This window comes from Gymnoscopelus microlampas (assembly GCF_963454915.1).
Source record: "Gymnoscopelus microlampas genome assembly, chromosome: 4".
Classification (NCBI taxonomy): domain Eukaryota; kingdom Metazoa; phylum Chordata; class Actinopteri; order Myctophiformes; family Myctophidae; genus Gymnoscopelus; species Gymnoscopelus microlampas.
Window position 1 is genome coordinate 46,437,114 of NC_139941.1, and position 25,533 is coordinate 46,462,646.

The 25,533-nt window shown below is 43.2% G+C and overlaps 1 protein-coding gene across 1 annotated transcript in view; it reads left to right on the forward strand.

The window, feature by feature from the left end:
- cux2b (cut-like homeobox 2b) overlaps nucleotides 1-25,267 on the forward strand; it is a gene marked incomplete at its 5' end in the record, with an annotated part of 120,010 nt that extends 94,743 nt beyond the window's left edge. The window contains 17 exons of the mRNA XM_084055521.1: nucleotides 450-612; nucleotides 4,192-4,268; nucleotides 4,830-4,896; nucleotides 9,422-9,470; nucleotides 10,259-10,363; nucleotides 10,676-10,867; nucleotides 11,000-11,058; nucleotides 11,161-11,209; nucleotides 11,532-11,631; nucleotides 12,071-12,709; nucleotides 13,907-14,008; nucleotides 14,216-15,069; nucleotides 16,137-16,302; nucleotides 17,224-17,532; nucleotides 18,221-18,409; nucleotides 21,771-22,047; nucleotides 22,529-25,267. Coding sequence (XP_083911647.1) covers nucleotides 450-612; nucleotides 4,192-4,268; nucleotides 4,830-4,896; nucleotides 9,422-9,470; nucleotides 10,259-10,363; nucleotides 10,676-10,867; nucleotides 11,000-11,058; nucleotides 11,161-11,209; nucleotides 11,532-11,631; nucleotides 12,071-12,709; nucleotides 13,907-14,008; nucleotides 14,216-15,069; nucleotides 16,137-16,302; nucleotides 17,224-17,532; nucleotides 18,221-18,409; nucleotides 21,771-22,047; nucleotides 22,529-23,345 — 4,214 coding nt within the window. The 3' untranslated portion in view covers nucleotides 23,346-25,267. The remainder of the gene's footprint in view (nucleotides 1-449; nucleotides 613-4,191; nucleotides 4,269-4,829; nucleotides 4,897-9,421; nucleotides 9,471-10,258; nucleotides 10,364-10,675; nucleotides 10,868-10,999; nucleotides 11,059-11,160; nucleotides 11,210-11,531; nucleotides 11,632-12,070; nucleotides 12,710-13,906; nucleotides 14,009-14,215; nucleotides 15,070-16,136; nucleotides 16,303-17,223; nucleotides 17,533-18,220; nucleotides 18,410-21,770; nucleotides 22,048-22,528) is intronic.
- Nucleotides 25,268-25,533: the final 266 nt, after the last annotated feature.

The window sequence follows — 25,533 nt, forward strand, 5'->3', positions numbered from 1 at the left end:
CAGCGGTGGCCAAAAAGGTTAGAGGTTTGTGACCGAAAGGTTCCCTGTTCAATCCCCTGGAACGGCAGAATGAATCTGGGTGGGGAAGTGAATGACCACCACTTACCCCTTCATCTAAAAACATCTAATGACAGACAAATATACGCTACTATGCAAAAAAACATCATATGTGGTTGTACTTGGCAGCTCCCAGGTTTTGATGGGTGTGTGACTGGTATGTAGAGCGTGAGTGCCCTTTTTCAGCAATTCCCTGAGTAAATAACGGTAAAAAAAAATAATAAAGAGGGAAAAAAGGGTCAACCATGCGTTTTTTTGTTGAAAATATGTCATTTTTGTCTTGCTACGTTTTCTGAAAAGGTAGTGAGATGAAGTATGAATTAGCCTTAGGACATTAGATGTGTCCTCCAGTTGACTGAGCGAGCGTGTGACTCTTGGTTTCCTCCACACAGAGTCCACAGAGCAGGGAGCTGCAGCATCAGGGACGTCAGCAGAAGTGTCACACGACGAGGCCCAGGTGTCCAAGCTTACAGCCAGCCTAATGACACCCAACAGCACATCAGCTCTGAGGGCTCCGGGTTCCCCACAGCAAAACCACCAGGAACGTTCTGATGGGTGAGATCCATGTCTCTCTTTTGAACTCGGCTGATAAGGCAACGCATTCTCACTCCCAACTTTGTCATATACAAAATGCTTGGTCAGGACTACTTGGTGTCACTTTTTTGCCAGACCCAAGGGGTCGGGCTTACATGAGGCTTTGTATCTGTTTTCTCCAAACATGGTATGTCACTTTGTCCCCCGGCCCCAGCCAAAAAAGTCTGTCCCCCTTTCGTCATAGAAGGGACATAGAAGGGACACACGTCATGCGAAGCCCGGCCGTTCAGATTTCAACCACTAGGGGTCTGGCAGTACCAGGTCTCCTGGTTCTAGTTTGTTGGTGTCAACACACAGGTTAGCCCTTTAGCAGCATGCAGGGTAGTCTGATTGACTGTGTTGTCATATGACTGACAACCGAATGCAGGTGGAATTGAGAACAAGGAACTTGCATGTTATAGTCATTTAGTTTAGTTAAGTTTAGTTTATCTCAGCATTAGTATCAGTATTAGCTCAACAATTCAGTTCAGCCCCAGCTCAGCTCAGTACAATACAGTTTAGGTCAGTTCAGTAGAGAACTGTATATTCTGTAGAATTGTTATATTAATGTTAATAGGGATCCAAGTAACGGAGCTGCTGGAACCCTGTTGTATCTGTTAGGATTACTCTTTCTTCTTCTTCTGCCTTAATAGTAGAGGACCTGGCTAAGATATGTATGCATTTAATTTAGGAGAGATTATCTCAACTGTTCTTGGCTAATATGACCCCAGGGAACAACTTAGGAACTATGAGAAATTCTCTATCCGGGGCGAAATACTCGGAAATGACCACGCCCCTTTTAAATTGACCGCTACTTCAAACATGGCTCTATCTTCTACAACTGTTGGAGCTACAGATTTTCTGAGGTGCTCAAAATGTTCAGAATACTCATGTTTGGGGAACCCATGCCCGAGCCAGTAACCCTCCAGGTCATCATAGTGGCCAAATCCAATATGGCCGCCACCTGAAAAAGGTTTTGTCTATAACTTTTGAACGAGATGAGCTATGAATGCAAACTTGGTGTCTAAATCATGTTTTTTGACAATTACAAACATGTTGGAATGCTTATCTTTATGACTGGGTGTGTTGGAATGCTTATCTTTATGACTGGGTGTGGCTGGACCGCTATTTTGCATATTTTAAAGATGGCGACTATCTGACAATTTGTTTTACTTACCTTAATCTTTGTCATTTTAGGCAAACTTGGTGTCTATTTTATGCTTTTTGAGCATTAGAAACACATTGGAATGCTCATATTTATGATTGAATCCATCTAGAGCACTCTGATTTGCTTATTACAAATATGGCATATATCAAAAATGTTATGTAACATAAAGTTTCATCCAGAGTTGTTGGAATGAGTTAAGATCAAACTGAAGAAAATAAACAACCTGTGTACAGATGTTGAAACAATAGAAATATGAGTAGAACCCAAATTATACAGCAACAGCCAGTACAGTATGCAGAGCAATGCTCAGCATGAATTGAATACTATCAAACTAGTCAAGGGTGTATAGAATTTTAACTATATTATGTTAGAATCGCACGCACGCAATTTTGTAGGCACCACTTTTTATGATTGTTGTTTTGTGCTGTGTGTGTGTGTGTGTGTGTGTGTGTGTGTGTGTGTGTGTGTGTGTGTGTGTGTGTGTGTGTGTGTGTGTGTGTGTGTGTGTGTGTGTGTGTGTGTGTGTGTGTGTGTGTGTCTTTATGTATCAGTGCTGTTGTTACACGAAGACAATTATGTACAATGTACAATACATAATTGTTCAAATTCTATACACCTAGTGTGATAGGATTACATTTTATGCTGAGCATTGTTGCACATAGTGTACTGGCTGTAGCTGTATACTTAGGAATGAGTTCTACTCTTAAATCATTCTATTATTTCAATACATTACATTACATTTTCAGGTGGCGGCCATATTGGATTTGGCCACTATGATGATCCCGAAGGTTGCTGGCTCGAGCACCCTTGCTACATCATTAGAGCATGCCCTGGGTTACATCTGGGACAAATGTGGGGCTTTTAGATTGATTCATGCAAAAATATTCTTATGGCCCTGGACTGTAAATAAGTTGACAGTGTTTAGCCGTTTGTTTAAGCTGTTCTGTAATAAAAAATGCAATTTGACATTTTACACTTTTCTAATTTTCCCTAAACATGAGTATTGTGTACATTTTCAGCACCTCATAAAATCTGTAGCTCCAACGGTTTAGAAGATAGAGCCATGTTTGAAGTAGCGGTCATTTTAAAAGGGGCGTGGTCATTTCCGAGTATTTCGCCCCGGATAGAGAATTTCTCATAGTTCCTAAATTGTTCCTTGGGGTCATATTAGCCAAGAACAGTTGAGATAATCTCTCCTAAATTAAGTGCATACATATCTTAGCCAGGTCCTAGACTATAAAGGGATAGTTCACCCCACATTTTTTTTTCCTATCAATTAGTCACCCCATGGAGACGCGAATTCATGGATATTTTTTTGTTTTTGTGGCATTCCTAAGCCAATAATTTGATGACCAGCGGACTTGTTGGCAGCGGAACCGCTGCCAGTCATCAAATTATTGGCTTAGTGCGAGAAAAACAAGAAATATCCATGAATTCAAGTCTCCACGGGGTGACTAATCGATAGAAAATAAGTCATTTTGGGGGTGAACTATCCCTTTAACAGTATCTGGGTCTCAGAACCGTACCAGCTACAGTTCCAAAACTTGACAGATAGGTTGGAAATCTCACCCACTACTGCTGTCTTTCCATACATAGTATCAGCTTGCATCACCTTTACTCATCTCTACCCACCAACTCTACTTTACCCACTAATACCATGGTTTCCATATGCATCATTTTAACCAATATAGCCCATCAAAAACAGTTACTGGTAACATTAAGCACTGGGAGGACGGGCATGAAAAAAGGTACCACCAAGTACCTGGTACCTGTTACTAATGGGAAGTAAAGAAATGAGGGACGTGGCAATGGCATGCAGAGCTGTGACTATGCTGTCAAATGGGGGCATATTATTCAGATTGCCCAGATGGTGGCACTATAACAATGAACTAGGACCACTTCCACGTCCTCTCCCTGGATGGAAACAGGAGACAGGGGGACCCCAGTCCTCTTTGATTGATTGATTGAATACTTTATTAGTCTGTCTCCGAAATGTAAACATTCAATCCGGGAACGCATCTGTGTCATTTTAGATTTTAGCTATAAGCATTATTTTATACTTTGGCTATTCAAAAATAGCAGATCTACAAGCACCAAGTGCAGCGCTACAGGCTTGTAGATCTGCTATTTTAGAAAAATCTTGAAAATGTGTGCAAATCTTTGAAGATATACAAGCTCATAGGCGCGCTATGAGCTTGTATATCTGCTATTTTTTAATAGCAAAATCTAAAATGACAGAGATGCGTTCCCGGTTTTAATGGGTTAAAGTCCGTACTTATTTGCGTTAAAGTCCGTACTTATTTGCGTTACAGTCCTATTGTATTTGCTAGGAATGCTACGTCCAAGTTAAATGTGTGGACATGAATGAACTGACACAGAATATCATCTCTCAGGGAGGAGGATGACACAGATGTCCGCCTGGTTGACAGGCTGTCGGAGGCACAAGAGAGGATCAAGGTTCTGCATTCATGTAAGCGTGGCTGTGCATTAACTGAAGTTTTTTAATACCCAGTCGGCAATGTCAGTCTTGTTCTCCCTTTTGAAATATTGTAACTCTACCATGCCCCACTGGATTTATTTCCCCACCTTTCTGAAATGTATTGTATGTAGGCCTATTTGTTTTTAAGTTTTACATCTTAAATGTTAAAGGAATAGTTCACCCCCAAAATGACTTTTTTCCTATTGCTTAGTCACCCTATGGAGACTTGAATTTGTGGATATTCTTTTGTGTTTGTCGCATTCCTAAGCCAATAGTTTGATGACCGGCAGCGGTTCCGGTAGGAGACACAAAGAATCTCGTTTGTGTCTCCTACCGGAACCGCTGCCTACCGGTCCGCTGGTCATCAAATTATTGGCTAAGGAATGCGACAAAAAAATAAATAAATCTCCATGCATTCAAGTCTGCATATGGTGACTAATCGATAGAAAAAAGTCATTTTGGGGGTGAACTATCCCTTTAAGGGCAAAGGTCTTCCCCCAAACCCCACCCCAAAGTTCATGATGTCACTTCCTCCTATGTGCCTCTCAACAGCTCTGAACACTGCACAGACAGAACTACTGGACCTGCGGTGTAAATACAACCAGGAGATGACCAACAAGTAAGAATCTGCCTCTGTTTACTCCGCTGTGTCTTTACTTTCAGATCCATTCTTATTAAGGAGGACAGAGAACATGCATTCATTCATTGGTTTGAGGTGCAGGTTGGCCACAATGAAACACAACTTCAGCTACAAGGAGTTGGTGCACAGTTGTTGGCTGTGCAAAAATAATACACAAAGTTAACAACAACAAACACCATTCACGGTTCATGACATTAAACACTACAAGAACAAATAAATAAAAACATGTTCACAATAGACATGATGAACCTCATCAACTCATCAAAGAAATGAAGGGCTTAATTGCAAAGTATCATATATTTTAGGGAAACATATGCACATACATGCACCCATAGTGTGTGTGTGTGTGTGTGTGTGTGTGTGTGTGTGTGTGTGTGTGTGTGTGTGTGTGTGTGTGTGTGTGTGGGTGTGGGTGTGTGTGTGTGTGTGGTCCCAGCCTCTTGACAGTCCCATTTCTGAGACAGAAAAGTCCAATCTGATTGTATTAAACGACGATAAACTCACCAAAATTGCAGTTTTTGACAGTTTTGGCTATCCTCTTTGTCTCTGTAAATAGTTTCACATTAATTCACCGTTGTCAACGTTGTTAACTTTCTGTCAATAATCTGCAGCCATGATTCTCATTATTTTGCTGTGTTTTTAAGTTTGACACTGCATTACCTGTGTGTGAGAGCAATGTTGTTTTGGGGAGTGCTTGTTTTGAATCACTCAACGTCCTGCATTATGAGCAATTTCAAAACGGACGTGGTACCCAGGACATTGAGTGATTTAACCCATTCAATCCTGGAACGCATCTGTGTCATTTTAGATTTAAACTACAACCATTATTTTATAGTTTGGCTATTAAAAAATTCCAGATTTACGAGCTGCTAGTTTTGAAAAAATGTGAACATTTGTGCAAATCATATATATATATATATATATATATATATATATATATATATATATATATATATAAATATAAAAATTAAGCTAACATTTGTAACTCAAATATTTGCTTCTGGGGATTCTACAATGTCATCTAAATCCTAAAACAGTTTTTTGAAAAAACTTATGTTGCTAGTTGTTCTCAAACTTTTTCATGTCAAGGACCCTCCCAAAATGATATGTATTTGGCCGCAGACTCACATCTCAAAATATTTAGTTCCAGGGACCCCCACAAGCAAAGATTTGAGTTACAAATGTTTGCTTAAAAAAATATATATATATTGAAAGATTTGCAAAAATTTTCACCTTTTAAAAAAAATATCAGATCTTTAAGCTTGTGTCTGCTATTTTTTAACAGTATAAAATTATGGTTAAAGTGGTTACGCAGATGCGTTCCCGGTTTTGGGTTAAAACAAGTGCTCCCCTAAACAACTTTGCTCACATGCAGATAATGCAGGTATAAAACACAGCAAAAGAAGAAGAACAGAACACTTAGAAGAATCATAGCTGCATGGATTTTATTGAGAGAAAGTTGCATAACATGACACCTGTGGACTTCTGTGAAACAAAGGCTTTACAGTGACAAAAAAGACAACCCAAGCTGTCCGTGGAGGTGCAATATTGGTGAGTTTGTTGTTTAACCCATTCAATCCGTGAACGCATTTACAAAATACAAATGTCTTCTAAATCCAAAACTGTTTTCTGGAAAAACTTATGTTGCTATATCAGTGGTGCGCAAAACCTTTTCATGTCAAGGACCTCCAAAATTATTATAATGTATTTGGCCGCCGACCCCCATCTCAAAAGATTTAGTTCCAGGGACCCCCGGAAGCAAAGATTTGAGTTACAAATGTTCGCTTTAAAAATATATATATATTCAAAGATTTGCACAAATTGCACAAGAGCTCGTATATCTGCTATTTTTGAAAAGCCAAAGTATAAAATAAGGGTTATAGCTAAAATCAAACAATGTGTGTTCCCGGAGAATTGCAACCTAGAGGTCGGGACCTCTACTGTCGGGGGCCTGTCGTAACCTCTGCTTGCTGTGTGTGTGTGTGTGTGTGTGTGTGTGTGAGTATTGCAGAATGATATAAGCTGGCTGGGAACAACCAATTGTAAAGTGTGTAAGCACATACACCTCCAATCCCAAATGTAAAGCTAAGGAATGCCATTGTAGAAGCGAAAGAGAATGAGAGTGACTCAGCTACTAATGCAAGTCAATGAGAGAGGTCTGTGTTTGGCTGCACTGGCAGCTGGGCTTTGACAGCCCTCAAGAAGAACTGCTCCATTTAAAGATTGCTTCAGAAAACACTCTACCTTGTCCTGGTCTTTGAGCGCAATGTATCCAGCAGCACGCGGCTGAAATGAATCTGAGCTTCTATGAAGGATGTCGATAGACATTCAAAGTAAACACTCCTTTTGTTTGGGTTGTGCCCCGGAGCACAGTGAGACGCCCTGCTAATGGATTTTCTCCCAGGCTTAATCCATGGCGCAATTGAACTGATGTTTCCAGGACCCAGCGCCATCCATTTTGTTGGATTAGATGCGTTTTCGTTTTGGCCCTATATACCTTTTCATGTATACCGGCGCTTCAAAAAGACCATCTCTGTGTGAGGGACTTGTCATAGTGTGTGTGTGTGTGTGTGTGTGTGTGTGTGTGTGTGTGTGTGTGTGTGTGTGTGTGTGTGTGTGTGTGTGTGTGTGTGTGTGTGTGTGTGTGTGTGTGTGTGTGGGCGTGTGTGCGCACGGGCACATGTTGGCTGCTGGTGACACTAACTAAGCCCCTGAACACCCGTCACACACACACACACACACACACACACACACACACACACACACACACACACACACACACACACACACACACACACACACACACACACACACACACACACACACACACACGTTGAGCCTCCATGGCTGCACAGTTATCCCTCCTTGACCCCAAGCCCGTGGAACCCCAGAGCCTGCCTCTATTACTCTCACTGACTGTTTCCTCAATGTTGATAAGAAAGACTATTTGTCTGCTCCGGCTTGAGTAGGCGAGCAGGTAATCAATACAAAACATTTTCCGTCCGGCACAAGTTCATTAAACGTGGAGGTGACACCTGTTACGGTTTTGCTGTCAGTAGAGCGCCATCTATCCTGGGCTTATTGATAGGGCCTGGATATGGCGGAGACCCTCGGAAACGTTAGCTGATCTCCACTACACAATATTGGTGCTAATTAATGCCAGGTAGGTATAGGAAGCACTTTTGCTCGAGGCATTTACAGTATCCAATTGATCGTACATTTTACCGTAAGAAATGCAGCGGAAGTATGCTGAATACTTGAGTAGAAAAAAAAAGAGTTGTGTTATTGGGTTGTCATTTTAGTTATGCATGCAGACATAAATGAGGTTAAAGAAACAGTTTGGCGCAAAATATGTAAGAAAAGAGACAGTTGGAAAAAAAGATGTTTGATAAGGATGTAAAAAATATATATAATGTCCTTTCAACACTTTGTAGATAAAATGATTTCTTTGTCCCGTAACTTCAGAAATCTATGTGCATATTTAAATCAACATCACCCTTCTTGTTAATTCATCCTTCTCTACCTTTTGAAAATCGGGTCCCACGTGTGCCAAGACGAATCTGTTGAACTTCAAACAAACCTCATGAATAATCTTGCTGAGCAGCTATTTAAATTAGACTTCTGTGATTGTGAGATGTATGTATGCTGGCAAGTTGGGGTTCAATCTCAAAAGAGTTCTGCACATAGGGAATTAGCCATCTGCTAGCCTTATATGTATTATTTCCACCTTCCTCTATCAGATTCCCTGACAAAATGTAACTGTTGAAGGTAACTTTGCTTATCAGCAAACAATACATATTGTACAATGTATAACATGATGTGTATAGTTGACTAAAGACCTTTTCTGAATCTGTAGGGTTTGACATGGGTATGAAGCATGGCATTATGAGCCATGAAGCAATGCCTTTTCAATAAAATATTAGTCTCCACTTGGTCAGCATGTATTGGGTCTCCTAGTCCGCCGTGTGTGTGTGGGGGGTTGGTTGTGATGGTTGCTGCAGTGGTCTATGAGTGTCTGATCAGGTGAGAATTGTATGTAAGGAATTAAAAGCCCTCTAATATAAAAAGATGACTTGATTGCGGGATTCTATAATTTATTTCGAGACATGTGGCAGCAGTACTTGGGCGCTGGAATTTGCATCATTTGCGCAGAATGTTGCTATCGCAGTTGTATAATGTCAAATATAATTTATAATGCACACACACACACACACACACACACACACACACACACACACACACACACACACACACACACACACACACACACACACACACACACACACACACACACACACACACCTATATAATGCATAATATAAAATAAATGTTAACTAATACTATAAGGAGTGAGGCATTGTGAGTAGCTTACTACTTCTTCACTGACCCTTGTGTGTGTGTGTGTGTGTGTGTGTGTGTGTGTGTGTGTGTGTGTGTGTGTGTGTGTGTGTGTGTGTGTGTGTGTGTGTGTGTGTGTGTGTGTGTGTGTGTGTGTGTGTTCCAGGGCAGAGGAGGTTGGCACCATCGTGACAAACCTGGAGAAGGCGAACCAGGTGAGTTGTGAGCTGTCCTCACACCGTTCTCTTCCTCTGATTGAGACACTCCTTCGTTAAGGTAATCACTCCTCTAATCAAGCCTCGGTTGTAATTAGACACCCTGCGTCCTGCGCATACTCTCAGCACCCCCCCCCCCCCCCCTCCCCTCTTCCCTCTCCCCTCCCCCGAGCCTGTGATTAGCGAGTGTAAACCCGAGCCCCTGTCGGTGGGCTCGCCGCGGCAGCACGGCTCCACTCAGCAGAGGACAGGAGAGACTGCCGAGCACGATTGATGCCAGAGCTACGTGTGCACGGGGCTCTTAGTTACCTCATTGCCTTGATTGCTTCCTTTCCCAGTGATACCTCTACTCTTCACTCTGTTTCTATCTCTTGCCCTCTCCCTCTTTCTATCTCTCTCCCTCTTTCTCTCTCTCTCCCTCTTTCTCTCTCTCTCTCTCTCTCTCTCTCTGTGCCTCTCTCTGTGTCTCTCTCGATTCCCACCAGCAGCTCCTAGATAAATGTTCTCAAAATGTATCATTAATTAGCAGGCCCGGTGTGACAGAGCAGGTAAACAGTTTGGGGAGGGGAAAGAAAGTGGGCTGACTAAACAGCCCTATCAGCAGAATAGAACGGAGTGGTGGTGGTTGCACACTTCTGTGGGGGCCCCTGGCTTCTTTCTCCAAATTTCAGAGCAAGGACGCCCTCCTTTGATTCGATTTGGCCGTATCTCGATCCTCTGTGAGACCGATGCAGTGATACCACCTCTGTTTGAGGGCTGTAACGCCGTAATGTGCTGTCTGTGTGCAGAAAGCGGAAATGGCCCAGAGGGAGGTGGAGAGGCTAAAGAAGCAGCTGGCCAGTGCCCAGAATGCCACCCAAGGGAGCTGCCACCCTGCAGAGGGCACCAGTGGGGTAAGAAGAACACATTTTCTCCATCTCTAACATTACCCCTATTATAATAACTTGAATGTGTCGATCCAACTGCTTATGTTGGCATTACTGTTAAATTGACATTGCGAAGCAATTACGATCTGAAGTCAAATTATCACATTTTATTGGCGAGTTATTATTATAATAAGAGTATGAGAATCGGGTTAGGGAGACAGCAGAGGAGGATGTGAGTTTCTAGACGCCCTCTCAGCCTCTTCGTTCCTAGTCTCTTTATCTCCGACTGCTTTCTCACTCTTCCACCCTGGCTCACATTTTCTCTTCTCACCCTGTCAGGAGAGAGATGAGAAGGGAGAAGTGTTGCCCTCCCAGCTGGAGGCTGCTTTGCTGGCTAAAGACCGCGAAATCCTCCGCCTGCTCGAGAACGTTCAGAGGCTTCAGTTCACACTACAGGAAGTTCAGGAGACCTCGGCTAATCAGATCCTCGAGCTGGAACGCCAGCTGGCCTATAAGACAGAAGCTATTGAGGTAAAGTGATTCCAACACATAGGAAGTGACAGCACACAATGAACACCATTAGAGTGCTCAGTAGCTCTGATTATTAATGAGGACCCTCTTAATGTGCATTGAAAAAGTGCCTCTTCTCTTTTTCCATTTCAGAGATTAGAAGCTAAACTGCAATCCCAGATGGACTATGAAGAGATTAAAACAGAGCTCAGGTGAGATTTGGGCATAGATTGAATTCGTAATGACTGCCACTGCGCATGTAGAACCCAAACTAGACTTTTTTCTTTACGGCTCTTTATTTTTACTCCCTTTAGCATCCTGAAGGTGATGAAGCTTGCCTCAGCAAATGGCAGTTCATCCCAGGTGAGATATTCTGCTTGGTTTTGCAAAAGGCTTTTTTACTCTCGTCCAGCCTTATTGTTCATACAGCCCCATTAAACAGAGTAGCATGCCTTTTAACAAACCAGACTTTTGTTTTGTTCTTAATGTTCCCCCTGGTGTCAGTGAAGAAAAACTACAGAAGTGCCATTGAATGCCTCAGTAACCATCATCCATTGTAAGGATGTGTGTTGCCTGCTATAATTGATTAATCGAAAATTTAACAGCTTTTGTTTGTGTGCTCCCTGTGTGCCGCGGCATGCGGTTGCGTGCATGTGTGTGTGTGTGTGTGTGTTTGTGTCTATAGGATTCTGCCAAGGCTGCAGAGGCTCTTTTGCTGGACAAAGAGGCCTTTCTCCCATCTCACAAGTACCTGGCAGATAAGGCTCGCATCTTGCACAGCAATGGTATGGCTACATAACTGTCTGCCTCTCACCATGTGTCTGAAAGCCATTTGCAGTAAACAACCAAATATTTGTTTGAATAGATGGTCTGCATCGTTTGGCATTGAAAGTTTTCTTCATTTTATTATGTTGTCAATTATGTCTGCTGAAAATGTGCAGCTGGAAAATAACTTTAAAGCATATATTGTACATAAGATACATAACTGACCATGTGTACTTGGATTTTGTTTTTAAGGCAAAACATAGGTTGCTCTTCACTCTTTAATAAATTGCCCTTAGTAATCTGTCTTTCTTCTACTAGACCAATTTCATTTATTTAGTGTTTCATTTTAAAAGTTGCCATGTATCTAGCATGAGTCGCACATTCACTAGTACACGGTATGTACAGTATCAAAGAGAGCAATCCCATTCATCTTAACTGATGTGTTGGTCTTTTCACCAGATGACGACCAGTCTGAGGATTCTGGTAGGGAGATGGGGAGGCCGCCTGCCTCCCACTCATCTTCCTCCCATGGAGAAGGCCGTACCTCCCCCAGCCCTGGCCCCCCTACCCTGGATGGGTCCTCTTCCAGCCACGACCACCTCCCCCGTCCCTTCTCGGTGTCCCCGTGCTCTGTAGACCGGCTTTCAGGGGACCATATCCTCCACAAGCAGCTGCTGTCTCCGCTCTTCAAGAAAGAGGGCAGTGGCCTCATGGCGTTCCCCACCGCCCTTTATGCAGCTAAAGCTGCCCTCATGTCAGCCAATCAGGGGCACACAGGAGCAGGTGTGCTTGAAGCGGGCCTGCCCAGTGACCGATCAGAGAGTGGCAGCTCCACTGCCGGTGACGAGGACCAGCTTGAGACAGCGGAGATCGCCTTCCAGGTGAAAGAACAGCTGTTGAAGCACAACATCGGCCAGCGTGTGTTCGGCCACTATGTACTGGGTCTATCCCAGGGCTCGGTGAGCGAGATCCTAGCTCGGCCAAAACCCTGGAGAAAGTTGACGGTGAAAGGCAAGGAGCCCTTTATTAAGATGAAGCAGTTCCTTTCCGATGAGCAGAACATCCTGGCACTCAGGACCATCCAGGTCCGTCAGAGAGGTGAGTGGACAGAATTGGAATTCGAAACACTTTATTGCAAAGTGTGAGGCTCATGCAAAGAATAGGTGCAGTGACATCCCAACACGCAATGATTTTAATAGGATTACTGACATAGTGAAGCAGATGGTCTTAGGGGTGCAACGGTTCACAGAATTCATGGTTCGGTTTGGTTCAATATTTTGGTGTCACTGCTCAATACTTTTTCCATACAAAAACAGAAATGTCCTTGATTTTTTTTATTTGTAATTAATGAAAACTACATATTTTTTGTTTTAACTTTGAACAATACCCAACTTCTAGGGCAGTGGTTCGGTGGGGTCGGTGGATCCCTAGGGGTCCTTGAGGGGGTTCCAGGGGATCCCCAGCAAAATGTGTTAATATAGCATCAACATCTGTTTAACCACTTTAACCCCATAGCCTGTACATAGGCTTTTTGAAAATCTAACAAATGTGAAATTTTTCATTCAAAGTGGCTAGAAAAAAGCACTGTAGAAGCTATTTCACTATTAAGGACATTGAGGTAAGAAAAACAAGCGCTCCTCTTCCCCAACACTCCACTAAACATGGAGTGGTGCTGTTGTGCGTGCATGTATGGTGCACCAGCTTAATATGTTGGTGGGAAACTCTGTATTTTAGTTCTGCAATAATTCATTCGGTATGGACCGTTCGGTACACCGGTTTGGTTTGGTATTTTACACCCCTACCAACCAAACACACACCCAAAAACAACAATGATTTACAGTGTCGATACAAATTTGGGAATGCATGAAGACGCAGTTAAGAATCACGGTAATTGTGTTTTAATGCAATTTTAATCTCACAACTCACTGGAATGTCAGAGAATGAAGTATACAGTTTGCACCGTACTAAGCAATCTCACGTTGGGGGTTTGGCTCTGCCAGACCAGTCTATGTCTAAACCTTTATTTAATCCACTTGGCCCTCATCTTTAACTTCTACAAGGCTTCCTCTCCCGTGTTTGTTGTTACTTTTAAACTTTGTTTTCTCCCTAGATTCACAGCTTTTGAAAGTTGAGCTTCCTGTATACTGCAACCTCAGACAGCGCACTCTCAAAGGCAGCCATTGATCTACCAGTCAAAAGCAAAGCCTTGGAACTACTCTCTGATCAACCTTCCCACTCACCCCCTCCTCTCTCTCTCTCCCTCTCTCTCTCTCTGTGTGTTACCCTCTGTGGCAGGGAGCATCACTCCTCGCATCCGAACTCCTGAAACTGGGTCAGACGATGCCATCAAAAACATCTTAGAGCAGGCCAAGAAGGAGATCCAGTCTCAGCGAGGAGGTGAGGATGCAGATGGCTGTAGTAAGTCATCGCTCAAAGCCATAATATTCATTCATCTTTCATTAATATCATAACATTTCATGAAAATATATGAATTCAGATATTCACATTCATTTCAGTTTACCCAATATTTTTGTTGTGATGCCAGGTAAAAGGAGTGGGGGTGGGGATGTGTGAGTCTTAACCGTGTGGGTCTTTACTGTTCAGGTGATGGGAAGTCATCTTTGGGCAACTCCTCAGGCAGAAGCAGTAATGGGGCTGGGAGCAGCTCTGATGACACCATAAAGAACATCCTGGAGCAGGCCAGGAGAGAGATGGAGGCCCAGCAGCACGCCTTGCTGGAAATGGAGGTGTGCGGCAGGACCTCCACCTCCAGCGTGGGCGCGGTCATGGCCCAGGTGGAGCGCCTGGCGCCCCCGGAGCGCTCCAAGGGCCTGCCCCTGCCTACCTTCATCAAGCAAGAGGAGGGCGGCTCCGTCTCCGTCTGCTTGGCCAACCCAATCAGCAGCCCCCAGACGCCCCTCAGCGTCCTCTCGCCCGCTGCCTTTGTCCAGAACATCATTCGCAAAGTCAAAACTGAGATTGGCGAGGTGGGCACCTACTTTGACCAGCACTGGTCCCTTGAGCGCGCGCCCATGGGACTGGGCAGCGCTGGCGGAGGCAGCTGTCGACCCTTCACCTCCGTCTCTCCCTCTCTGTCTTCCTCCTCTTCTGGGCCCTCCGCCCTGCCCCGGCCCTGGCCACGTCTGGAGAACGGTGAAGGTCTCCTCAACAGTGAGGAGGCGTCCGCCGCCGAGGAGGAGTCAGGATCAAGTCGGCCCGTGGAGGTGAAGGTGGAGTCAGACGCGTCTGTGAGCGGGGAGTCCCCGGGCCCCGGACCTGGGAGGCTCTCGTATTACCCGGCCTATATCCCCCGTGCCCTCAAACCCACCGTGCCCCCCCTGACTCCGGAGCAGTATGAGATGTACATGTATAGGGAAGTGGACACCCTTGAGCTGACGCGGCAAGTGAAGGAGAAGCTGGCAAAGAACGGCATCTGTCAGAGGATCTTTGGCGAAAAGGTCAGATGTCATTCTGGATTTCGACATTATCACAACTCCTTGCTAGTGTCAGCGGTGTTGTCGAGGTATCAAACCTGCAGCTGCCCCATAGATAATGAATAGCAGACTGATTTGTATGGATCACACATACAGATTGATTGAGATTTTTTATATAATACATAAGCAAGCTTTATTCTTAAGTTGAATTATCAATTCTGAAATAGAAAATGTGTCCTTATTCCTAGAAAACTCTTCTGGGTTCTCTGCTTGCGCCACTCTAACCATGTTTCCATGTTCATTCACTATGGAGCAGCTACAGTTAATTTTCTGTTAAGTATATTGGTAGCTCTCTGTACGTGTCCTGTGGCACGCCCTAGGCATGTCTTGAGAAATAATTCAAGTGAAAGTCATACATGATTTAGTTCAGATAAATGTCATACAAAAATATTGGGCTAACTTCATTAACAAGTACCAAGTCGACTTATTAAAATACACATTCTTTAGGTTAATACATTTTGACCCTTGTCTGTTCTATACTAGCCTATGCTATTCAAGTTTATACAATCATACAATGCACTGCTTGACATTTGCAAATAATCAATAACTTGATGTACCATGGATTTCCCCCATTTTTTCTCAAGTGTGTTGCAGTTCTGAAAAGGTTTAAACCAACAGTGCTTGACCGTGCTCAACTGAGATTTTAATGGTGTGCTGCTGCCCTCTAGTGGTTGTGCAATGAACATGAATTACTAAAAGCTTTGTATGACGTGCCAAATATAATAACTCTGGCAACTAGTGTGTGTTCCTTTATTATTATAGTTAGAAAAGTCGGGCGCCCCAGTCACTCACCTGGTAAATCGCATACCATTAAGCCTTAAAACTCAAGGGGCACTTGAGCTGGTAACCCTTTACTCTGATCTCTCCAATTAAATACACATGCACAGGAAGGAAAGCTATGTGTAATTGTGCATATGATATCGAAATACACTCATTTAGTGTAAACATTTTATTACTGTGTATGCGGTACAAACGCCTAAATAATCATTTGAATTACCTTTATATAACTTGACTGTAATCTTCCTCCACAGGTCCTGGGGCTGTCTCAGGGCAGTGTGAGTGACATGCTGTCTCGGCCCAAGCCCTGGAGCAAGCTGACCCAGAAAGGCAGGGAGCCCTTCATCCGCATGCAGTTGTGGTTGCTGGACCAGCTGGGACAAAGCCTCATGCAGCTCCCCATCCAAGGCCACATTCAGGGTAAGCACACGATTTACTCACATCGGCTATACATAAACACATGCAGCCAGATTCCTTAAGGAATTATTGAAAGCCTCTAAACCAACATTACATCTGCCTCAAGCCAATAACATGAAGTATGCATGTCTCTGGGTTATTGCACTGACAACCATACGTGCATCGCAAAGCAACGCATCAATTATCATGTTCACGTGTGGCAGGGTTATTGCATGGGTATAACAGGCTCCCCCTCGGCCTCTCTCTCTCTCGCGCTCTCTCACTCTCACTCTCTGATCGAACTCTGGTCTGCCTCCCTTTCCCCTTTCAGCTTGTTGAGGTTTGGTTCCCAGCATTGCCCCCATTATCGTGTAGGTGAAATAGGCTCTCTCTCCTTCCCTCGATTCCTGATTTGCCTGATGGCCATATTTTGGCACAATCCGTCCACCCCCCTGCCACAGAAAGACAGTTGGAACTTTACATAGTACATATATTAAATGGAAAATGCAGTGCTTCACACCGTGTTATCAGCTTTCCCGGTGTAGCCGGGTTTATTGTGCTGACAATGTGTTGCTTCATGACGTGTCGATCAGTGTGTTCAGATGTCAGTACCCAGCATTGGCCGGGTTATTGCGTGGGTGAGATAGCCTCTCTTTCCCTCTTCCTCCCCCACCCCCCCATGTCTCTCTACCTCCCTCTTAAATATTGATAAACAGTTTGAATTTGAGAAAAGTTAAGAATCTGCTTCCTCCATGCATGTGCCAATGGTCAGTCAGTGCACATGTGCAATTTCCGATCGATTGGTCAATCCACTGAGGAGAAAAATGGATGAGGACAGACTGACAGAGTTTTGTTCATTTAATAGTGTAGGATGACCTTATTGTTCAAGCTAGTAGCTAGTAGATACTAACGTATCATTTGACGTTTGATACATCCCATTCCCAGATACAAGCCCTGTGACTGCCCAGTCCTCACCCTCACCACCACCCAGCCCAGCTGACAGCCACCCGAGTCCTCTGGTGGAACCGTTAGTCAGCCTGGCCCTGGAGAGCAGCAAGGAGAACCAGCAGCCTGAAAGCTTGGGGCTGGGGCTAAACCCACATCCTGAAGGAGGGAAGACTACTCCAGGCATGATGGTCCTGCATCAGCCCACCACCCCACTGGGCATCCAAGAGTTGGTGGCCATGTCCCCTGAGCTGGACACCTACGCCATTACGAAGAAGGTGAAGGAGGTCTTGACAGACAACAACTTAGGTGAGTCATCAAAGATGAAAATGGGGCCTGGACGGGTGGCGTAGCGGTCCAGCAGGCACCTATAGGCTCAATGTAGCCTGACAGCGCATTGCGGGTTTGAGTCCCGAGCCCGATGGCCTTTGCTGCATGTCACTCCCCATCTCTCCCCCCTTTTGCTATCAGCCTACTGTCCCATCAATAAAGGCATAAAAGCCCAAAATTAAATCTTAAAAAAAAGAAAAGATGGAGCTTGTTGGTGGTAGTGTTAGTCCACATTTTATGGGTTTGAACCTGGCTCATGTTCCTTGTTGCATGTCATCTGTCATCTCCACAAAATTCTGTCTCTCTCCAAATTAACTGCAGGAGCAGGAATACATTTTTTTCATATATAAACAGTATTACACCTCTGCCCAGTGATGTAATGATTAAGCCCCCCACTTCTATGGATACTATTGACCATATTCATGCGGCAGCCATTTTGCTCTTATGTCACACTCTGGGCAATATAGCTGATGAGCCCCTTCCTGGCCAAGGATCAGATCCCACCAGAGACCTCACTTGGGTGCCTCCCTGCTGTCTTCCTCTTACGTTACCTTACCTCTTCTCCGTCGATGATATTACACTCATTTTTTTGTTCCATAGTTGTCAAGTTGAGTACCTTGAGTATATATTATTATATTGTTGAGACCCGTTGCTTTGTGTTCCCCAGGCCAGCGTCTGTTTGGAGAGAGCATCCTGGGCTTGACACAAGGTTCAGTATCAGACCTGCTCTCCAGGCCCAAACCCTGGCATAAACTCAGCCTCAAAGGCAGGGAGCCTTTTGTCCGCATGCAGCTATGGCTCAATGATCCTCACAATGTGGAGAAGCTGAGGGACATGAAGAAGATGGAGAAGAAAGGTGGATTTGTCACCTTTTTTTGCATTTGTTTTTCCTCTTGGTTCATGTAACAGTGATAATTCGGCTTGTTTTGCACATGTTCTCAATCTGCTCTTATATTTGATGGCATCTGCTTCACCTCCTCATCTTGTTCCATTTGTCATTTTACACTACCCAGCAAGCAGGGTTGTAGACGTTATGATGACGTCCTCCGGTGACGTTTAGGACTAGGCCAGATCTGAATAAGAACAGGCCAGGATTTTAAAATACGTGATTTGACCATTATAACAATTTAGTTTTCCCCTAGGAGATTTCAGTGGAAACATATATTTTCTCTATAGGATTTACGTATGTTAGTTGAAATAAGGTGATATTCTGGGCCAGATCTAGCTAGACATGATAGGACTTGATCAAACCCCATTCATTGGCTCACTGGTCCAGGTTCGTCCATGTTTTGTTGGGAAAGACTCATTCCATTTAGCCTCCGTAACTTTGAAAAGTCAATCTATGCAAGGACACATTGTTATGTCCGTCTGTAAACAGCTAATCTCGGGCACCGTTGGACTGATCAGCATGAAACTGTATGCACACTCTCAGTAGGCCAAGGAAGAACCTCTGCACCAGTTCTTTCAAATTGGCCTCATGGTGGCGCTATAACAGCCTGCTTCAGGTTTTGGCCTATAACTCTTAATATTCTTTTTATAATATTAATAATAATAATACATTTTATTTGTTGTAATGCACTTTATATTTGACACAAATGTCAAAGTGCTACATGGCATATAAAGTCAAGAAAAAGGTATCAATGATCAAATTCAAAGCAATGCTAAGAGACCCCCCCTCACCAGGACACAACTAATACAAAGTTTTAAGTTTAAAAATACACAAAGGCATCAATAACTCTTGAACCGTAGGTCATGCAATCTGATCTACAATCTTATGATGCAACTCCAAAATATAGGCCATGGCCATTTGTGCCAGGCTAGATTTTCCGCATTTCATGTTTTCTTCCAAATACACTTTTTGCTAGTCCTCCTTTCAAATATTGTTCAAAAGTCACACAAATTGGTACATAGTATCTCTGGATCGCAGTCATGTGATGAAAATGTATCACTCAGTAAGCAGATTTCATTCCAATTGGCTATGACTGTCCAAATATTGAGAACCCTAGGCTAGGCAACCCGGCCTGGCGGGGATCTGCGTCCGAGGAGCACACTTTTTTAGGTTACTCTGTCGCTACCAGCAGTAGATTTCTTTCCCCTTCATAGTAAAAGTGACTGAACTGCAGTGATTTAACGTAGCCTTGGTGGCCACTGACCAAGCTGTGGGATTAGAACAGAGGATCGCATTTTCCTCCCCGACTCACGTTCCGCGAGTTGGAATTTTACTCCTGCTATCAACCCCGATTAAGAACATAATCCTGGCTTTAATAGTACACGTTCTTAATTAAAACTAATATTATTTGGTTTCGCTATTGTATTTATTACTATAGCAGCACACACGTGTTCAGTGCACAAACACGTTGATCAGTGTGCATGCATGTACTGTATGTTGTTAGTAAGCCAGCAATATGTTAGGGTCAGGGGTCATCACCATGCAAGCTTGTGATGGACCTTTTCATCAATATTCTATTTTTGCCACAGACATACAAAATAAGTGATCAATATTGTTTTTATTTTTACCAGAAATACATAATGAACTTCTAATGTGCCATGTTGTCTATGCCAATGTGGTAGACATTTTACAATGATATTATATCTGCATTAACCACTGAATAACAAAGAAATGTAAGGCATTGTTTTAAAAGCCAATCTACAAGCTCACAACACAATACATCATGACATGTTGAGAGATTGTAGATCTGGTATTTTCAAAACATTTCAGAAATGTTATATAATGACATGCCCAAAATGGGGATGCCAGCGTTAAAGAGGTTACCTATTCTGAAGAAAACCTTAAGACTGCCAGGAGGCTAAGACAGGTATTAAATGTGGTCTATTCCGTATTTGGGATTTCAATAATTGGTTCTTATCAGTACAGTTAGTGCTTCCATCACACATTACATGAGCAAAGAGCCATTTGGGTGCGGGTCATATGGTTATTATTGGAGGACAGTGTTACTTGAGGTCAGGTGCAGATCAAGTTCTACCAGTTCTACCATACCAATCGTAGCTTCGATAGTTGTGGTTTCTTTCCATTACGGTGATATCTTGATGAGAAATCTTCTATCATGACGAGGAAGTCTTAGACCTTGCATAGTTGTAATGTAAGATATGTCGAACAATGGAAAAAGAAAGGTCAGAGTCAAAACCATCATACGACAGCATCATATGACAGGATTTAAAGAATGCAGTGTCACAACTAGGTTCATGCCAGGGCTCCTAACTTTGATCAGAGGTGAGCAAATGTATAAGCTGATGGTGATTGTGGACCGCAGGCTGTGGAAGTGAAGGTAGGCTATGCCACTGCACCTATGCAGACACCAGATGCAGTGTTGTCCTCGCGATTTCAGAATGTTGTTTTATGCATATGCTTGTAAATCAACACAATTAGTGCTAGTAAGACTAGCACTAATTGATTTTCAATAATAACAGACCAGGATTTAAAAATGTGTAATATAATAAAATATTTTGGTTGAAATCAGGTGATATTCTGGGCCAGATCTGACTAGTCTTGGTTTGTCTGGATCTAGCCCCAATCGAGACGTCACTGATTAGTCCGGGTCCTGACTGTGCTTGCTGGGTACTGTACGCGTCCATGTAGCTGATTTATTCCATTCAAAAGCAATTTCTTTTGAATCAAACACCATTTAGTTCTAGTCATATTTTAGTCATCTGAAATGTTTTACTGTTAGTCTTGTTTTAGTTGATTAAATATCATAAAATTATAGTCGACTAAATCTACAGTTGATTTATTCGACTAAGATTTATTTTGGCGGGCCTTGACGGCGTCGTAATGGCTGATTTTACACTTGGTTGCATGCTGAAAATAGACGATCTACAAGCTCACAACGTGCCACAGCGCGACGCATTGTGAGCTTGTAGATCTGCTATTTTCAGAGCGGAACACCCGAGCGCAACCAAGCATAAAATGACTTGCCTTTTGGTTCTACTCTTCTCCACTAGTCCCTCACTAACATTTTAGTCTAGTTTTTATTTGTTAACGAAATTGTCAATATATTTAGTCACCTTTTAGTCATCATAGCTTAGTTTTTATTTAGTTTTCGTCAGTGAAAAAAGGTAGTCGACGATTTTTTTTCCGTCAGACTTTTAGTCGACGAAATCAACACTGACCTACAGCATGTGGAGTTGCTGATATAGTATATACTATAATATGTTTTTCTACTTCTTTGAACCAGAAATCATTTCTGTCCTCCCTCTAGCCTACCTGAAGAGGAGGTATGGGCTGCTGAGTACAGGTTCTGACAGTGACTCGCCCAGCACTCGTTCTGAATGCGTGAGCCCGGCTCTGGCGTCTCTGGACCTGTGCCCTTACAGCCAGGTGAAGAAGCCCAGAGTGGTGCTGGGGGCTGAGGAGAAGGAGGCCCTGAGGAGAGCCTATCTCTTGGAGCCCTACCCCTCGCAGAACACCATTGAGATGCTAGCCTCCCGGCTCAACCTCAAAACCAACACTGTCATCAACTGGTTCCATAACTACAGGTCTGCATTTCTTGAAGAACATCATACACAGTGGGCAGAATATGAAAGAAAATGAAAACCGTTAAATGTCCTTGGGGGAAATTGCTTTGCACAATGAGCCAAATAGAAACACAAAAACACTAGATATGTACACCAGCCATCTTCACATTAAAAACATAGAAACATCACATTTGATTTTGATCAAAATGTAAGCGCATAACCTACTAGTACAGTAGTACATCATCTAGGGTCAGAAAAAATACCAGAAATATGCAGAAGACATATTAAGACATGAAAGCTTTATCAGGCATTAAAAGAACAATTTAAGAATGATCACGGAAGTACAGTCACGGAGGAGAAGTTTGACAATCATGTAATTTAAGCTTATAAAAAAATTGCGCTCCTTGTAAATTGCACTAGACAAGAGAGCACATCAAATCGAACTCTAAATGCTTTCCACTGCAACACTTTGAGTAATAAACATGTTGTGTTTTTTCCACAGGTCCAGAATGCGGCGGGAAGTGCTCATGGAGGGCCTGCCAGACAACGACACGGATGCAGAGCACCACAGCTACTCCCCCTCAGTCCCACGCAGCCCCAACTCCGACGGAGAGGAGAGGAGGCTGCAGCAGCCCTCAGGACACATCCCACACTCCGGCCGCCCGCTCAGCGCCAACACAGCACTGCCTCACGTCAAACAGGAGGCATCTGACAGGGAGGATGACGGGGAAGAGGGCAGGGAGGGCTACATGAGACAGCCGAGGGTTCAGTGTTTCTCGATGGCCGTCCAGTTCCCGCAGTTGAAAAGTGAGCACGAGGACTCTGTCGCCGGCTGCCGTGAGCCCCACCCGGCTGGCCAGAGCCTAAGGCAGGAGGAGGGGATGAGTGTCCAGGCCCAGGGCCTGTATCATGGGGCACTCTCTATGGATGGTCCCCAACGAGCCAACCAGTCCAGGCATGAGGGCGATGACTCCGGAAAGTCCCCCGTTGACCCGGTCAGCTTCAAGGCCTCCTCGGAGCCGTGCCGCAGCAGCCTGGAGGTCTCGCTCAACTCCCCGTCGGCTGCTTCCTCACCAGGCCTCATGATGTCGGTCTCCCCTGTCCCCTCCTCCTCTGCCCCCATATCTCCCTCGCTGCCCAACCCGCCCTCATCGAGCACCAATCACAGCCTGGACCCTAACCCACTGCCCCCCCTTCAAAGCCCTAAACTTAACAGGAGTTCTCAGAGACGCACCGAGAAAATGGCCAACCTCAATAACATCATCCACAGGTTAGAGAGAGCGGCCAATCGGGAGGAGACACTGGAGTGGGAGTTTTAGTGTCCGCTCTTCACACGCATTCTCTCCTAGCCGGTCCACATCCTGCTCACGCAATACTCTCAAAGAGAAGCTTCCGGAACTTGAGGAAATGGAGCCTGGCTCCTGAAGGTCTGTTCTCCTCCTCCCAGACTGTACTGAAAACTGCTCACAGAAAATGGAAAAACAGAGCTAAACATACAGACATATTCCATAAGAGAACTTTTAGGAAAGAAAAAAAAAATATTTATAAATGTGTTTTAGGTTTTTTTGATAATGAATACTACTTTGAAATATATGTGACAGCACTAGCTGTTGTTTTACCTGTTGGACTTGATGTGAAGACTTTTGCAGCTATGGTGTCATGAAATGTACACTGAAGTTCTGTAGATTGCCACTGGGTGAGATTAAAAAAAGACCCCTGTCTTAAGCCATCAAAAGCACTATAACTATTTGAAAAGAGACACTGACCAAATTTGCTACTTTTTGAATAGCAATTTTTCAGATTTTGTCTGTAAGACGGGACAGTTTAAGTCAAGTAACATGAAATCCTACTTCTGACTGAGGGATAGTCCTTTAAGACTCTAAATATTCCACATCTCGTATGTACTTAGTTTCTTGGTGATATGTTTTGAAACTATTTGTAACTCAGACGTATAAAATGTGGTTGTACATGTTGTAGAATTGTCTGCAATAGCCTTCTCTAAACCTGATGTAGCATGGTATTCACCTGACCCTCCTATCCTCTGTAGTTAGTCACCTGTGATATACTTGAGCAAAAACGAGAGAAAAAAGTTAAAAATTCAGCAAAAAAGAAGAAAAAAAAGAGAAAAATAATCACAACAAAAAAGGAAATGTTAAAACTAACGAGTATAGTATTTTAGTGTTTTGTTTTTGTTTTTGTTTTAATAATCCTTGAGGTTTACAGTTCTAGGGCCCGTGTGCTTTTGGTAGTAAATGAAACATTCACTATACGCAAGCACAGTTTACATGATTTCTTTCAGACTTACCTCTCTGAACTGGTTCTCAGACTGTAACGGGCTAAGACACAGTACATACACCCGGTTACCTCAGATTATGTTGATCATTTGATCATCATGCTATGATCACACTTTTCATTCTTATACATATGCATTAACCAACATTCTTTGAATAAATGGAGGAACATTTATTTTGTATCATGCCTCAGACAGAACCGGCTGAAATCAGTGGGGAATGCTGAGATTCCAATGAGACAAATTGTTATTTCAGTCACAACAACTATGCTACCATTTGAAGAGACAGGAGACAAATAATCCTGCCATTTTACTGACTCCTTAAATGTGGTCACTTTTGTTTCCTCTGCACTTTTACCTGAAAAAGAGGCAAAACTTTGAAAATGGTAGGCTGAAAATTTCTGCCCTTGAATTTAACTTGTTTACTGCAGTTAAACTACTACATGACCTGTTGAAACGGCTAGACTTCAACTCAATTTAGGAAGATGTTTTCATTTGTGGGCAGTTGCATAAGAATGAAATGAACCATTCCACCATCAATACAATATAAATTATTATGTTTGGGCTATCTCACAGGAGTGTAGTATTTTGGAGCATAATACAAACCATATGACCTCTTATCAACATAAAAACCGTCAGTTTGTAAGTACAGTATATTACAGGACACAACAGGTTACAGGTTATCCTCTCATATTATCTTTGCTCCTGACCACTTGTGTATTGTGTCTATAGACGTTTCTTTGTCATGCTTGCAAGTTGTTCTTTATGTATTTTGCCTCTGTTTTATACTCCGAACAATTAACTAGATATTAAATACCTCGTGTATGAACTACTTACAGCACTTAGATTTTGATAATTGTGAGGATTCAAGAAAAGTTCAAATATCAAAATTATCCTAACTTAGTGTCCAAAAGTCTTTGCCTTTACTGTATCGTTGAAGTTGGTAGTAAACACTTGCACATGTCTAAATAGTTCAGAGGACTTGGATTGTATTATGTAGAGATATATATTACACAATTACTGAAAATAATATCTTACATTCTTGGAACAATATGTGCTGATTATGTTGAAAAATAGAGTGTACAGATTTAATAAACCAAACCCATTCGAGCCAGTTCTGGGTCTGGCAAGCTTGCCCACCTTTTAGACCTTCTCTCAGGGTAGTCTTGCTTTTTAAAGCTTTACTGAAACAGTTGCTCTCATCAATGGCGGTGAAT